General features: G+C 46.5%; 1 protein-coding gene across 2 annotated transcripts in view; it reads right to left on the reverse strand.

The window, feature by feature from the left end:
- Positions 1-14,680, reverse strand: part of CABLES1 (Cdk5 and Abl enzyme substrate 1) — a 111,542-nt gene that overhangs the window by 64,739 nt on the left and 32,123 nt on the right. For both annotated transcript variants that reach the window (XM_044243280.1, XM_044243279.1), the window contains exon 2: positions 116-187. In XM_044243280.1, coding sequence (XP_044099215.1) covers positions 116-187 — 72 coding nt within the window. The remainder of the gene's footprint in view (positions 1-115; positions 188-14,680) is intronic.

Below are 14,680 nucleotides of genomic sequence, written 5' to 3' on the forward strand. Positions count from 1 at the left end.
TTAAAAAAAAAGATTAATTCTGCTGATCAGAGGCTTAAAAAAAAAATCAAACTTGAGCTGTCATATTGTACTGCAGGCCACTTACATACACATAAATGCAACAGTAAAAACTTACCTCCGCAGAGGGGCATTCTCCTCAATATCTTCCAGGGTCTCCAAGGATGATCTCTGGGAGATGAGGCGACGTCTGCAGGAAAGAGGGAAGAAAATCTACACGTTAAAACCGGATTGTAAAATGGATCGGCATTTCTGTAATCTAAAACTGTTCTAAAAACTAAAGTTCATTTAAAAAAAAAAAAAGACTAGACAAAAGCTGTCTTAAAGAGGCTGTCATGTTCCCAGCCTGCACCCTGAATGCCAGGCCCATCTCAACCTGCTGAATTTTAAACATTCCCCCTGGTTAATGGGCCACTTGATGTTGATCAGGGATGTGACTGATGTTTTTATGCTGCAGTTTTATCAAAAAAGACAAGGTCCCTCTTATTTAACTTGGAAACTGTGCAGTTTTTATAAAACATTAGATAATACTGTTAAGTATTCAAGCACCCCATGGTCTGAACCAAGTTAACTGATAAATATTACATTTTAAAACCGTATTAAATAAAATCTCAAAATCATTAGGCTGCAATAAAAAAGTTATGGTCTCTGGATGGCCATGATTTCAAAAGCAACTAACTAGCAACGTGGAAGACATTACTCCTTTGGGAAAGTTTCTCTGGGACCATAAGATTAGACACCTGGGCATGATTAGGTAAAACATGGACTCTTTGGGGCTGCTAAAGAATTGCAAACCACCAGCCAAAACCTCCTTAATCTAATTCCTTTTGCCAGATGAAAGAACAAACAGATTCTAGTTAACTGAGAATATCTGTTAAAGGAATCAGGGTGATGTGCGGAGGCTAGTAACTTTACAAACAGTCCATTTGAACAAAGACCATTATTTCACAGTAAATGGTTTGGCTGAGGATGTAGATGGAAAAAAATCTGGGTTTTTATCTTGAAAAAAGGGGACTATAATGAGAAGGATAAGCCTATTTTATATTACATTTGATAAAATTAGGTTAAAAACATGCATTTATAACCATGTTCTAATCTGTCCTAAAGAACAACAACAAAATGAAATGCATGTCCCTTATTCTGTGTGTACTTTTTCTGACCATTACCCTGGAGTCTTTTATGTCGTACTCTTAATAAGACAATCAGAAAGGTCATTTTTGCAAACGATTCAAGGGCTTCATCAATTTTCTAAGTGCCTTTCCTAATCTTTTTATATCAATTCCTTTCCAAGAGAGTCATCACACCCCTTTTACTTTGTTCTTCAGTGGTAAACTGGTACTCTCTCAGACCTTCATTTACCAATGTGGGAATACCAAGAGTTCTAGAACATTACCTTCAGTGTCTTCATGACACACTGGACCTTTTGCAAGATCCACAGTGTCACTCTGCACTTAACTTCCACTGAATTTCTCTTTCCAGAATATTCCCAGATTTCTAATAGTCAGCGAGACCTGAGGCAATGGCTGTGGGGAGACACTGGTCTTACCTGAGAGGGGTGCACGGGGGCCCAAGGGGGTGGGAACTGATGTTATAGGTGGCCAATTCATTAGTAAGTAGGACTGTCCTGAGCAGCCCTGTAACTCCAGGGACTCCGCTACACCAGGATCCCTGTGACAGCCCCTTGCAGCTGTGGCTTTGAACTGATCAGGCCAGCAGCTGAAGCACAGCCCTTCCATGTACAGAGTCCCAAGCTGGGACAGGACAAATACCCAGTCAGTCTCACTGCCACCATCACAGCTCTTGGGACCAGAGCCCCCACAGTCCCCATCCAGAGGCAAGTGCAATTCCACAAGCACCATGCATGCAGAGTCAAACAAATTCAGTCCTGGGGTTCAGAGGCTTTAGAGTCCTAGAAAGCTCCTTAATCTTTGAGCCTCAATTTCCTCATCTATGGAACAGGAAAAGGAAAATAACTAATAAAGAGAGAGAAAGATTCCCTGGCACAAGGCAAAAAATGACTGATAGCTACTGGATTTTTGACGACACTCCCTGCACTGAGGCTGCACCCTGACCTGACACCACATCCCCACCCACGCATCCTGGTTCGAAGGACTGGGATTAGTTTGGCTGCCCTGGCTCGGGCCCCTTCCCCAACCCCAGCCAGTGGTAAAGTCACCCCAAAATGCCTTGTGCCTGAGCCCACCTGAGGCACATGCCCTTCTGACACCTACACCCTCTAAGAAGAAATGAGTGCCACCTTTGCTGATGCCCTGGTCTCAGGCCTCCTCCAGCATCTGGGGCTGCCTCCTAGCCCCTCTAAGAACAGTGTGGTTGGCACTCCAGCTGCAAATGCCAGGTGAATCCCATGGTGAACATAGAAGGCCCTGGCATGTAGCCTGGGACCCCACAGGCTCTCATCCAACATTCAGTCCAGGGTGTTCACCCTGGACAAAGAAGTCCATTCACAAAAGCACATACATAATCTGACAATTTCCCTATCAAAAAGCTGTATCCAGATCTTCCTACACCAGGAAAATAAGGTGCTTATTTGGAAAAGAACCAAATTTGAGGGGCACCTGGCTGGCTCAGTCAGTAGAGCACTCAACTCTTGATCTCGGGGTTGTGAGTTCAAGTCCCATGCTCGGTATAGAGATTACTTAACAATAAAATCTTATGGGGCAGCTGGGTGGCTCAGTGGTTGGGTGTCCAACCCTTGATTTTGGCTCAGGTCATGATCTGGGGGTTATGGGATGAAGCCTTACATCCGGCTGAGTGTTCAGCTCAGAGTCTGCTTCTGCCTCTCCCTCTACTCAACCCCCTACTCATCTGTGTTCCTTATTATGCTATTAATTAACTAATTAATTAACTCTTAAAAAAGGAAAAAAGTAGTCTATATGCCCAAGGTGGGCCTTGAACTCACAACCCTGCGATCAAGAGTCACGTGCTCTACCAACTAAGCCAGCTAGGTGCCCCCGATTTGTTTTTTTAAAGCCAGTACACCTGGGACACTTGGGTGGCTCTGTTAGTTGAATGTCTGCCTTCAGCTCAGGTCATGATCCCAGGGTCCTGGGATCGAGTCCCAGCTGGGAGTCTGCTTCTCCTTCTGCCTGCTGCTCTGCCTGCTTGTATTATCTCTTTCTGTCTCTCTCACTCTCTCCGTCACATAAATAAATAAATCTATTAAAAAAAAAATAAAAGCCAGTAAAGCCAGTACATCTGATGGTCTCTTCATGAGTTGAACAGGTATAGATTCACACACACACACACACACACACACACACACACACACACACACGAGAATTTAAGGTCTGGTACCCTTAAAGGGAATAAAAACCAAACCCCAAATACCCACTAGTTCCTTTAAATTTGGTGACTGTGCTTCTCTTCTTCATGAATGGAACCCAAGCAATATCCATTTGACCTTCGAACACCATAGGACTGGCTGTGCAGGTCCATTTATATGTGAACATTTTTGATAAATACAGAACAGGACTGCAAGTATATTTTCCATTCCTTATGGTTTTAACATTTTCTTTTCTTCAGATTCCTTTATTGTAAGAATACAGTATATAATACCTATAACGTGCAAAATATGTGTTCATCAACTATTTGTCATTGGTAAGGCTTCCTTCTGGTCAAAAGTAGGTTACTAATAGTTGTGGGGGAGTAAAAAAAATAAAAACTACACGCAGATTTTCCACTACACACAGGGGTAGGGGGCAGTGTTCCTAACCCCCACGTTGTCTAGGGCCAACTGCATGTATTCTCTGAGATAGACATACAGAGCTTGCAAACAATATTATAGTCAAAAGGCACCCTGAAAACAAAGATACGATGCCCGCCCTTCCCACATAAAATAATCCTGTGTTCACGGCCACAAGGGCATGTCCTGTGGTGTTAACCCAGGGGTGCTCCTCTCTGCCTCCTGCCACCTGTTAGATCCTTCCAAGGCATGTAATAAACTCTCCCCTTGCTTTCTATCCTCAGAAAGCCCAAAATGGAAGAGAAGGCTCAGGGCAGGGGGCCGGCCTTCACCAGGCTCTTTCCACCCTTCAGTCGGCCTAATAAGCTAAGTCCATTATGACACAAAGTCCTCATCCCTGGGCACAGGTAACAAGCAGAGGTCTACGGCACATTTAAATGACTGACAATGCATCCCTTCTTGGTAAGCAAGCAGATATTAAGTAAGAATCAAAGCATTACGTTCCGACATCAACAAATGGGAAGACGCAGTGACCAGTCCTCCCATGGAGTTGGCAGGTTTCCCTGCCCGGTCCGAGGGTTACGATCTGGGCCTTTCCACACAGTCCCTGAATACTTTTGCGGCCAATGTGGCTCATATTCAACTGTGCACACAGTTTCCCTAAAGCTCTCAGACTTATTTGAGAACATTATCTTCCAAATGCTGACTCTGTCTAGACAAGGAAGTGCTAATCATGAGGAGACTGCTTCTCTGGACACACCCCCACCTGGACCAAATTCATTCACTTATTATTAGGGCCGATGGGTCACTGCAGAGTGACTCTGACACTCGGGGCTGCTTACTGAATCCACTGACACTGAAAACTTAAGGAAAGGTCACTGGGAGAAGAGAGGGGGAAAAAAATCACATGGAAAAACACATGACTGGGGTAACAGGGGGCCAGACGAGGCAGGACCCAGGGCCAGTATTTGGAAAGTGTCTTTTAGGCAGAAGTGTCAGTGCAGTAACCATGAGTAGTTATCCATACGAACTGACGGCGGTAGAGGAGCTGCCCAGCCACCCCAAAAGGCCTCCTGGCCACCGCTGTTGTCAACCCAGTTGGCAGCAATTCTGGGGACCTGAGGAGAGTGAAGGGCAAGGTGGGAGCTGTACCCGGGCCATCTTCATCAGGCCTTCTGGAAAGGGGCTGTCTCTTCTTAGCATTGTAAGCCGAGTACCTCTGAGAGAGAGAGCGAGCTGATGGGGGCAGGGGCCTAAGTGCCAGAAGAGCCTCACCAGAGCTGAACTCTGAGCTCACTGCTGTCCCTGCTGATCAGGAAGCCCAGGCAAGGTCATCCTGGGGGCCAGCTGGGTCACCTGGTCAAGGGCAATCCCCTTAAGGCGGGGGGGGGGGCGTGAAGCAGCAGGTTGGCTCAAAAGCAAAGAGCAGACAGTGGGCACCGCAGGGAACAGCGTGGGACTCTGACAGGACCAGCAAGTGATGAGGAAAATGGCCCCTGGCCTTAGCCTCAGTGTCAAACAAGAAGTTAAGTTTGGATCACTGCTCTCTCCCTTGGCTGCCCATTGGGACCCCTGGAGCCCTGTTAAAAATCTCTGGGGGGCAAAACACAAGATTTGAGAGCAAGAAGGGGCGTGGGCCATCTGGGCCAACCAACGCTATCCTCACAAAAAGGCAATTTCCTCCATGGCTCCAGCCCTGCCCATGTAAGAGCCCCCTTCCTGGCTATGAGACGGGCCACCGGAGGGCACAGTTAGGCCTTCACAGGTGTGAAGGAAGCGAGGGCCTCATGGATACCTCAGTCACACAGGTGATGGGTGAGCTGAGGTCATGGCTTCAATCTGCTCAGACAGTTATTATGACCCCCCCCCCCCAAAAAACCCACAACCACCACAAAAATAACCTATAACTAATTTAGTCATAAGACATGCACACACTTGTAATTTATTTGCTTTTTACCTATGTCTTTCACCCACTGACCATCTCTAACCCCCAGACAAAACTGAACCGCACTAGACAGTGGGCTGACTCAAGCAAGGTGCCATTCCTTCCTTACTTGTCTGGCCTAGGGATAGAACATGTTTCAGCAAACAGTAGGTACTCAATTAATGCTGACTGAATAAAACAATGAACTCCATCATCAGGCAGGTGGGTTTCGTGGACTTTTCCCAGAAAGCATCTGATCTTTCCCTCAGTGCTTTTCTATACACAATGATCAGCGGGCTCACTTTACTCAGTTTCGAGTTCCCAGTTTGGTCAACAGAAGCCCCAACATCATCCTCAGAAAGCTTCCCAGTGTCGCACTACAACAGAAAGTCGAGGGAGGCAAAAGACACTCAACTAGCGGAAGGGCGGGAAGGGACAGCTGAGTAGTCTTGGGTATAAGGCATGCTGCTTAAAACGGGTTTCCTCTAAGGAGGGTGCCTGGGTGACTCGGTCATTAAGCGTCTGCCTTCGGCTCAGATTGTGATCTCAGGGTCCTGGAGCTAACCTCGAGGTGGGCTCCCTGCTCAGCGGGGAACCTGCTTCTCCCTTTGCCTCTGCCCTTCCCCCAGACTTGTGCTCATGCGGTCTCTCATTCTCTCTCAAATAAAATCTCTTTAAAGGCGGGGGGTGGTTTCTTCTGTTAGAGCTTATTACACATTCATTTTTCCAAGTGGAATTTGAACTGCTTTTGTGACTATGAAAGTAATACATCTCACCAGAAAAAATTCAAAGCAGAAAACCTGTATGGAGTAGAAACAGAAATGACCTGTAGGTGTGGGGGAGCAGTCCAAGACCCTTTTGGGGTCTCAGAGACTTCTGAGGACGATCAGGGTGCAGACCCCCTCCCCCAAATAAAGCTGGTGCTACAGAGCGGTAGGCCAAGAGTTAGGGCTGGACATTGAAGAAGCTCCATCTCAAACAAGAGACATAGGGAGCTTCCTCTCTTAAGTCTCCCTTTCTGACTTGGTATTCAAAGCTCCCAAGGAGCCCAAATAGGACCTAGCAAGACAAGACAGGGAGACCAGTAGCCTAGAACCTGGCAGGGCTGGCCTCTTTAGCAGACAGACAATCTCGGTAAAATGTTCTAAGATCCTCCCCCTGTCTCTTGCGTCTCCACTTCACAGGACTAGTCTCTTGTTCCATAAATAGTGTTCAGCTCATGCACAAGAGGTGTTCCTAGAAAGCAGAGCAGAAGTCTGTAATTGGTAAACTTATTTACAAGGGGGCCTACTGCTTAAAGGAACCCTAAAGAGAAGAATCTCCATACGTCCAAGAATTGACACTGTCATTACCTTTTGTGAAAACGCTGGTTTTCAAATACCAGGCTCTCTGAAAGCCAAGTGCACCTCTAATCCACGCTGTTCCTCCCTTCATTTCTCCAACACAGCTCTGAGCTGTTGACATCACAACATCATAAGCTTACTCGACAGATTCAACAAGTAAGTTATGATGACTTTGTTCGTGATTTGGCAAAAGTTGAAGCCAAGATTCCAGATGCTCCTTTAGCAGAAGTCAAATGAGACCAGGCTCAGTGAAGAAGCAAATTGTTTTTGTACCAATACATATGTGTTCACAGATGAAGAAAGAAAAGTCAGCTGTCACCTCTTAATAGAAGCAACATATAAAGTCTAAAAACAAAATTAGCCTGAGCTTCAGCCTGAAGATATGTGATTCAGACCCAGGCTTAATTCTGCTTTCCATGGATCTCAAGCTCTGTCCAGTAGCAAAGGTGGTGATAGACCTGATGCTGGCCCTTACTGCCCACCTGTCCGAATGGCCGCCTGTCCGACTGTGTAAGCCTGGCGGAAGTCATGGAATCCATCACTGCAGGGCCATTCTGACTGGGCCAGGCCCCCAGGCTGGGGCCATCAGCCAACACCCTACCATACCGGTCAGCCCTTGCCCTGCCTCTGAGCAAAGGACACATGGCTGGCTTGCCTGTGCAAGGAAAACCTTCCAGGGCAGCTCATGCATCTAAAGCCAGCTCCACACCTGGAATATGGACGGAAACAATTCAAATCCCCAGTGGGTCATGGAAATCTTCCTTGCAAAAGAAGGAAAATAGAGGATTATCTTTAAGAAAAGGAACGGGTCACCTGGGTGTCTCAGTCAGTGAAGCATCTGACTCTTGATCTCGGCTCTGGTCATGATCTCAGCGTTGTGAGATCAAGCCCCCCATCGGGCTCTACACTCAGTGCAGAGTCTGCTTGAGGTTCTCTCTTCTCCCTTTGTCCCTCCTCCTGCTCGTGCCCCCCCTCCAATAAATAATCAAAATCTTTTACAAAATTAAAAAAAAAAAAAGGAGGAATGGAAACGGATTTTGAAAGTGGCTGTGTTTTAAAACTTCTAGCTGATGAATTAGGCAGAAATCAAATTTTAAAATCAGTGCACCAAGCGTTGCCAATCAGCTTCTTCAAATAAGATCTGTTTCTACATTTTTACACATAGGTCAAGAAAGCAACTTTAAATGTTTACAGAGAAGACAAAGGCATTTGGCTTGCCTGAGTTTGCTTTCATTTCAAAGTCCTCATCAGACTTGCCAAATCCTGGAAAACCAAGGTGTGAGGTCATCTTGGTATTTAGGGCTATTCAGAGACAGACTTGTTGGCAGGATTTAGTAAGCGGCCAGGCACTCGGTCCTCAGATGCCCGCGTCCACCCTGCCCACCAGCACCCTGCTAACTTTGCAAAACACTCTTTCTGTCACGTCACTCCCCAGGGTAAAAGCCACAAAGATTCACTGTGGGAACAGGTCCAACTCCTCTGACAAACGGACTAGATGGGGAGGTGAGAAGACAGCAGTGTCACACAGTACCCTGAGCCACCACAAAGGCCCTTGCCCAGTCTCCTGGGACACTGTCACGGCATCAGGAAATAAAGGGTCCAGCCAGGGCCACAGACTGGGTGACAGGGCTGCATCCTACACCCTGCTTTGCCTTGTCCTAGAGGGAAGGACCTTGCCCTACAGCTGAGGGGGCCGAGTTGACCAAATGTGCAGAAAGGCAAAAAGCAAAAGCGGGCATAATGGTTTGGGGGAAAAAAATCAATCAATCAATCAGGGTCCAGAAAGGTTTGGGGTTTTGTGTGGCTGAAAGACAAATGATGTTGTTCTTGCCGTGCGATGTGCCAGATACCAACCAGGGGGTGGGGGTAAAAGAGTGGGGACCAAACCAGGACATGGGATGGGAAAGAGAGATAAACATGGAAAATCACCCAAAAATAAAAGGGCTGGCTTCACCCTGGAGACAAAAGAGCCCTATTGATCTAACATAACCAATGCAGGAAGTATGGGGCCAACTCATGGATGTCCTGATTGGGCATCAGACTCTAAGCAATCAGATCCAGGGGTTCTCTGCAGAAGAATGGATTCCCTGGGCCTGGTGGGGGTAGGCGACTGGAAATGCAACACCGGGGCCCAGAGTCTAAGGCTAAGAGAGATCAGGTATGACATGTGTGGGAGGCAGAAAAGGGCATGAGTGAGCTCAAAGGAGAACCAAAATTTAATTGGGAAGAGGCAAGGAGAAGAAGCAACCAGACTAGCGTGGGTGGTTCGAAAGGTAAACTCGGGGCAGATTTCTCATAACCTGCCTCACCAGAGCTCAACAGGATGGAACACCAGGTATGTACCAGACACAATCCTGGAAGCAAAGTCAGGGAAGAACCTAAAGAGAGCTGGGAAACACGCCCCCCAATCAGACGCCCAGGGTCGATTCTAGAAGAGGCTGGAATGGGTACATGGGGCTGGGGTTGGTGCCACGTTAAGTGTGAGCCCACCTTCATGCAGTGTGTCCTTCTGACAGCTGAACAACGAAAGAGGTGTGCAAACCCCTGCAGGGTTCCCATCGGGGAACGAGGGTGCGGATGCAGTCGGCTGGTGAAGGCCCAGGGGCACCGACTTATATCAGAGAGATGCGCGGCCTCCACTCAGCTCAAGCCTTTTCAGGAAGCATGTTGCATCCAGGACCTTCTTCTCTGCCCTCAGGATGGGCCCTTGTCTTAAATATCGCACCCTGACAGTGGGCTGAGCATGGGCAACGGCACCTCCTTTCCTGATTATTAGGAGGCCTCAAGGGCGCTTTGCAGGAATGCCTCTGCAGGCTCAACACTTTCTAAGCCACGTACACTCTCTTCTATTGGAAGACAAACCAGGGCTCTCTACGCCCAGCTGTATGGACTTGGCTGCACAAAGGATGAGGTGCACCCGCTCTGGGAGAAAGCCCGACTCTGGCGGGAGGGGCACCTCTCTCCTGGGCTCCCCAGTCCTGGGAAGGTGAAAGGCCAACTGAGCTAATTCAACTCCAACCAGCAGGGAGTCAGGCAGGCTGGTTACGTCCACATCAGTATTTAAAGGGGACCTTTAGGAAGCTGCCCTTCCAGCATAATCCCTCCCCTGAGTTTCTCCCTTGGTTCCCAGCTTGACCTTTCCCGGTTCTAAAGGGCCTTCAGAAGAAATGGATTTTGACAGCTCAGAAACAGCATGCAATTATTTATAGCAAATTCAGGATTGACGGGGTTCCATCAATCTTTATTTTCTAGTTTTCCAGATTAACTTCAGCCCACGCTCCGTAACAGTTTATGGAAACAAAGATTGATGCTTCCTTGTCCAGCCGGCTCCAAGCCACACCATCCTCTCTCCTGACAATGGGCCCGGGTGACTTCATTCCTTTCTGGAAGGCTTTTTAAAAATGCCTTATTTCTCCCACCCCAAGATGCTAATTCCCTTTACCGAAGTTGAATGGGAATTGGGGACTTCAGAATCACTGGTCTCATAAGGGGTTTATGGGATAAGGAATGCCCCCAAGGGTGACCAAATCTTATTTCAAAAGAAAACTCAGAATCTGCTTCACCTGCTCCTCATCCATCCAAATTCTACCGTCTCCTCCCAAGGCACCATGTAGAGCCACCTGCTCTGCAAAGCTGTCTCTGACTATTTCTCAATTCCTATGTTTCATATCTTTACTGTATTAGGAAATTTCATATCTAGATACTTGTAGAATGATTGATTTTATTCTTATTTTATACCCTGTGTCTCCAACCAGACTGCAAGTACCTTGACCAGGTAACGGTATTTCCTTCTTTGAACTCCTTTAGTAACTATGTTATCTTTGTCTCAGTAAGTGCTCCATAAATCCTGAAGTATAGTATAGACAACCGTCTGTAGTTACCACTGGCCCACGCGGGGCAGGGGGCTTGGAGAGGCCAAAGATAGATCTTAACTGCTCCCGGAAGACCCTAAGACAAGCCCATAGAAGCCAAAGCCATATTGAAAGTGAGGTCCAAAACAAAAGCTGGGACCTCAGGGATCATCAGATCGCTGATATTCAAACTTCTGAGCAGCAGGATATTTTTTTTTTCAAATTAACTTTACGTCAAATCCCAAGATGTAATACAGATTAATTAAAACTTTTATAAGTTGGATGTATACAATGCACTTATGACTCAACCACTATTAGAGCAGAGAAGCTATTTTGATGTACAAACAACATGAAACCGGGAATTATGGATGACATTTCTAGTCTAAGATCAATGTCCGCACCTAATTTGTTTCTTTTAGTCTTGGTTGTGCAGGACAGAGATAATCTCAACTGACACAGATAAGAAGCTGCCTATGGCAACCATTTTTAAACATCTCAGGACCCAATTCAATTAAAGAGATGTGGCAGGTGAAGCTTAGTTGCACAAAATCCACTTATTCTGGCAGCACAAATTAATGCATAATTAAGGCACACATGGTCACCCGTGTGATAGAGTTTGCTAGAGAACACCGTCAGGTTCATGTTTTACTGCAGTTTTTAAAACATTTCTATACAACTATATACACATAAATATGTATCATATATGCTACATGTATATTTATATATTAATAGACAACTAGATGTGTACATATGTATAATATGTTAACATATATTATGAACACAATGTAATATATGTATATAGATTACATATATTATATATACAGATGTATATGTGTATATGTATACACATGTATATATTATACACATGTACGCATACATATACACACGTACATTATACCTCAAAATGTTAAATACAGAACTACACCACATGACTGGCAATTCCATTCTTAGTTATAACCCAAGAGAAACAAAGGCACACGTACATAAAAATTTGCACAAGAAGGTTCAAAACAGCACAATTCCCAATAGCCAAGATTGGAGAACAACCCACACGTCCAGCAACTCATGAATGGGTGCGTAAGAGACAATAGGATTCAGCCGTAAAAAGAACGAGCTATGGACACAAGCTCCAAAATGGAGGAACTTTGAAAATATGAGTGAGGTGAAAGAAGCCAGTCACAAAAGAGCACGTATTGTGGGATTCCAATTGTACGAACCGCCCAGAACAGGCCAATCCCTGGAGACACACCGCGTGTTAGTGGTTGTCCAGCGCTGGGCGTGAGAAGTGTGGGGATGCGGAATGGCTGCCAACGGCCAGAGGGTTCCTTCTCAGGCTGATGAAAATGTTCGAAAATTACATAGTGACGACGGCTGTACAACTCCATGAGTACACTAAACCCACTGAATAGTACCCTTGAAATGGATGTGTGTGAACTGTATCTCAATCAAGCTGTTAAAATACTTACATACGAGATATATATATATGTTAAAATATCTATGCTATATATATAGAGAGAGAAAAATGCATATTGAGGAAAACACATAGTGAAAAATAGATCAACTGTTTGTGGAATTGCGAAAGTTCTTGCCGAGATCCTCAGAGCTCTAGATAACACAGTTTTGAAGACTATGGCTTTGATTCAATTTCCCTCGCCCAGAGCTACAGGAACTGTGGGCCTCCCCGGCCTGCCCAGGCCGCAGCCAGACAGGAGGAGAGCAAGGCCCAGGCGCAGACTACCTCACCGCAGATGGGTTTCCTTTCCTTCCTCAGGTGACTTGGACCGGTCCTTTCAGGTCTGTGTCCAGCCCTCAGCAGCAGGCAGTGCAGGAAGCAGGGAAGGTGGACCTGGGCAAACCCTGGAGAGGCACGGCCAGCTCCTCGCTTTCGCGGGATCCCCAGAGCTGCGTCGCCCCCCGCCTGCTGAGCGCCCACATGGCCGCCATCTTTCTCCCTGTGGGGCCAACAGGCAACCTCCTGGATGAACTCACCAGAGTGCTGGTCTGTTCCGACTTCTCATTTCCCTAAGCTCTAGCGGAAGCTACGTGGACAAAGCGCTCCCTTTTTATTAAAAGCTGATCCTGTTTTCTAAGAGAGAACCTGAGAGCACCTTCAGGCATCCAAGAGGCAAGACGGAAGACAATACCCGCTCTGAGGTGCTTCTGTGCTCCTGTCAGCGTCTGGGGAGGTAGTTTAATTTTTTAACAGCTCTTGCGGAGCCCTTTGAAAATATATTATTAGTGCATCTGCCTCGCCGTATACATAATTAGCAACCACAGTTCTAATTACCAGGCTGTTCAGGAAAGGTTTCCAAAGTGAATTTGCGGCAGAAGAACTGTGCCTAAAACATGAATATTCACTTAGATGTAATGTGGATTCAACTGTTTATTGGATTCTTTGCAAAAGCCTATCCCAGAGGTCTGAATGGTCCCTTTATGCCAGGGCTTCCGTAGGATACCACATGGTTATTGTGGAAAATAACATATTCTGAACAACCTGGAAGGTGGGGGAGGGGGAAAATACAAGGTTTTCAACCAATGCCTTCAGAAATGGGCTAAAATAAAAGCAATCAGCTGCCATTTTATTTCCCCCAGGGATTTTTTTTTTTAAGATTTTACTTATGTATGAGAGAGAAAGAGGGAGCGCGAGCAGGGGGAGGAGGCAGAGGGAGAGGGAGAAGCAGACTCCTTGCTGAGCGGGGAGCCCCAACACAGGAGCTCAATCCCAGGACCCTGGGACCATGACCTGAGCCGAAGCCAGGAGCTTCACCGACAAGGCCACCCAGGCACCCCTTCCCTAAGGGGGCTCAGTGGTGTCACTCTTTAGCCCAGGAGCCTTAAACTGGGGTGCCTGACTTCCCAGGGGTCCTGTGCACATTTAAAACCAGATGTAAAGGTGGTTATGTATGTATGACATATGCTCACTTCCCCCTCTTTTGTAAAAAAGAGAGTTTAGGAAATCCCAAGGGAAGATTAGAAACCACTGTTACCAAGCAGAGGATGGTGCTAATGGGGTGGCAGGGGTAATGGGGAGAGTTCCAGATTCAAATGTCACTCTCATGTGACTCTAAGCAAGATGGCATTACTGTCATTATTACTGTCACCACCATATATACCCAAGTACTCACAGTCCTGGGTGTCAGGGATACAAAGAGCAAAGAAATGCTAAGACCCGGCCCCCGTTTGGGGTGACTCATGACCTTGTATGGAGACAGGGCAGACATAACTCTAAAACTTCAAAACTTTTGGGGCACCTGGGTGGTGGTGTTGGTGAAGGGTCTGACTCCTGATTTCAGCTCAGATCATGATCTCAGGGTTCTGAGATCAAGCCCCACATCAGGCTCCATGCCAGGTGTGGGGTCTGCTTAAGGTTCTCTCTCTCCCTCTGGCCCTGCAGTGCTCACACCTGTGTGCATGTTCTCTCTTTCTCAAATAAATAAATAAAATCTTAAAAAAAAAACAAAAATAAAAACAAAAAACCACAAACATCAGAACTAGTCAGATTCTCATAGGCCAGAGCTTGGGACGCAGGTGAGCTCTGAGCTATGCCTCTTTGGCAAGGACACAAGTCCGACACAGTCGCAATCATGGGGAACCAGAACTCCAGCAAAGGCACATGTGAGTGGGTGTCTGAGGGGGGCCAGGCCCAGGGAGCTGGGGATGGTGGCAGTCTGGGGGGAGATGGTGGCAATCTGGGGGGAGACACTGAAGGAGGACAGTCAAAGTACACCAAACTAGAAGTGAAGACCCTCTCTGAAAACTGAGCACATTCCTAAATATGGCAAGGAAAAATAATAATACTGTGATCTTTCAAAAAGTTAAATAGTAACAAGACAGAAAGACATTGCAAAGCTTCACCAAGAAA

This window comes from Neovison vison, chromosome 3, assembly GCF_020171115.1.
Source record: "Neovison vison isolate M4711 chromosome 3, ASM_NN_V1, whole genome shotgun sequence".
Classification (NCBI taxonomy): Eukaryota; Metazoa; Chordata; class Mammalia; order Carnivora; family Mustelidae; genus Neogale; species Neogale vison.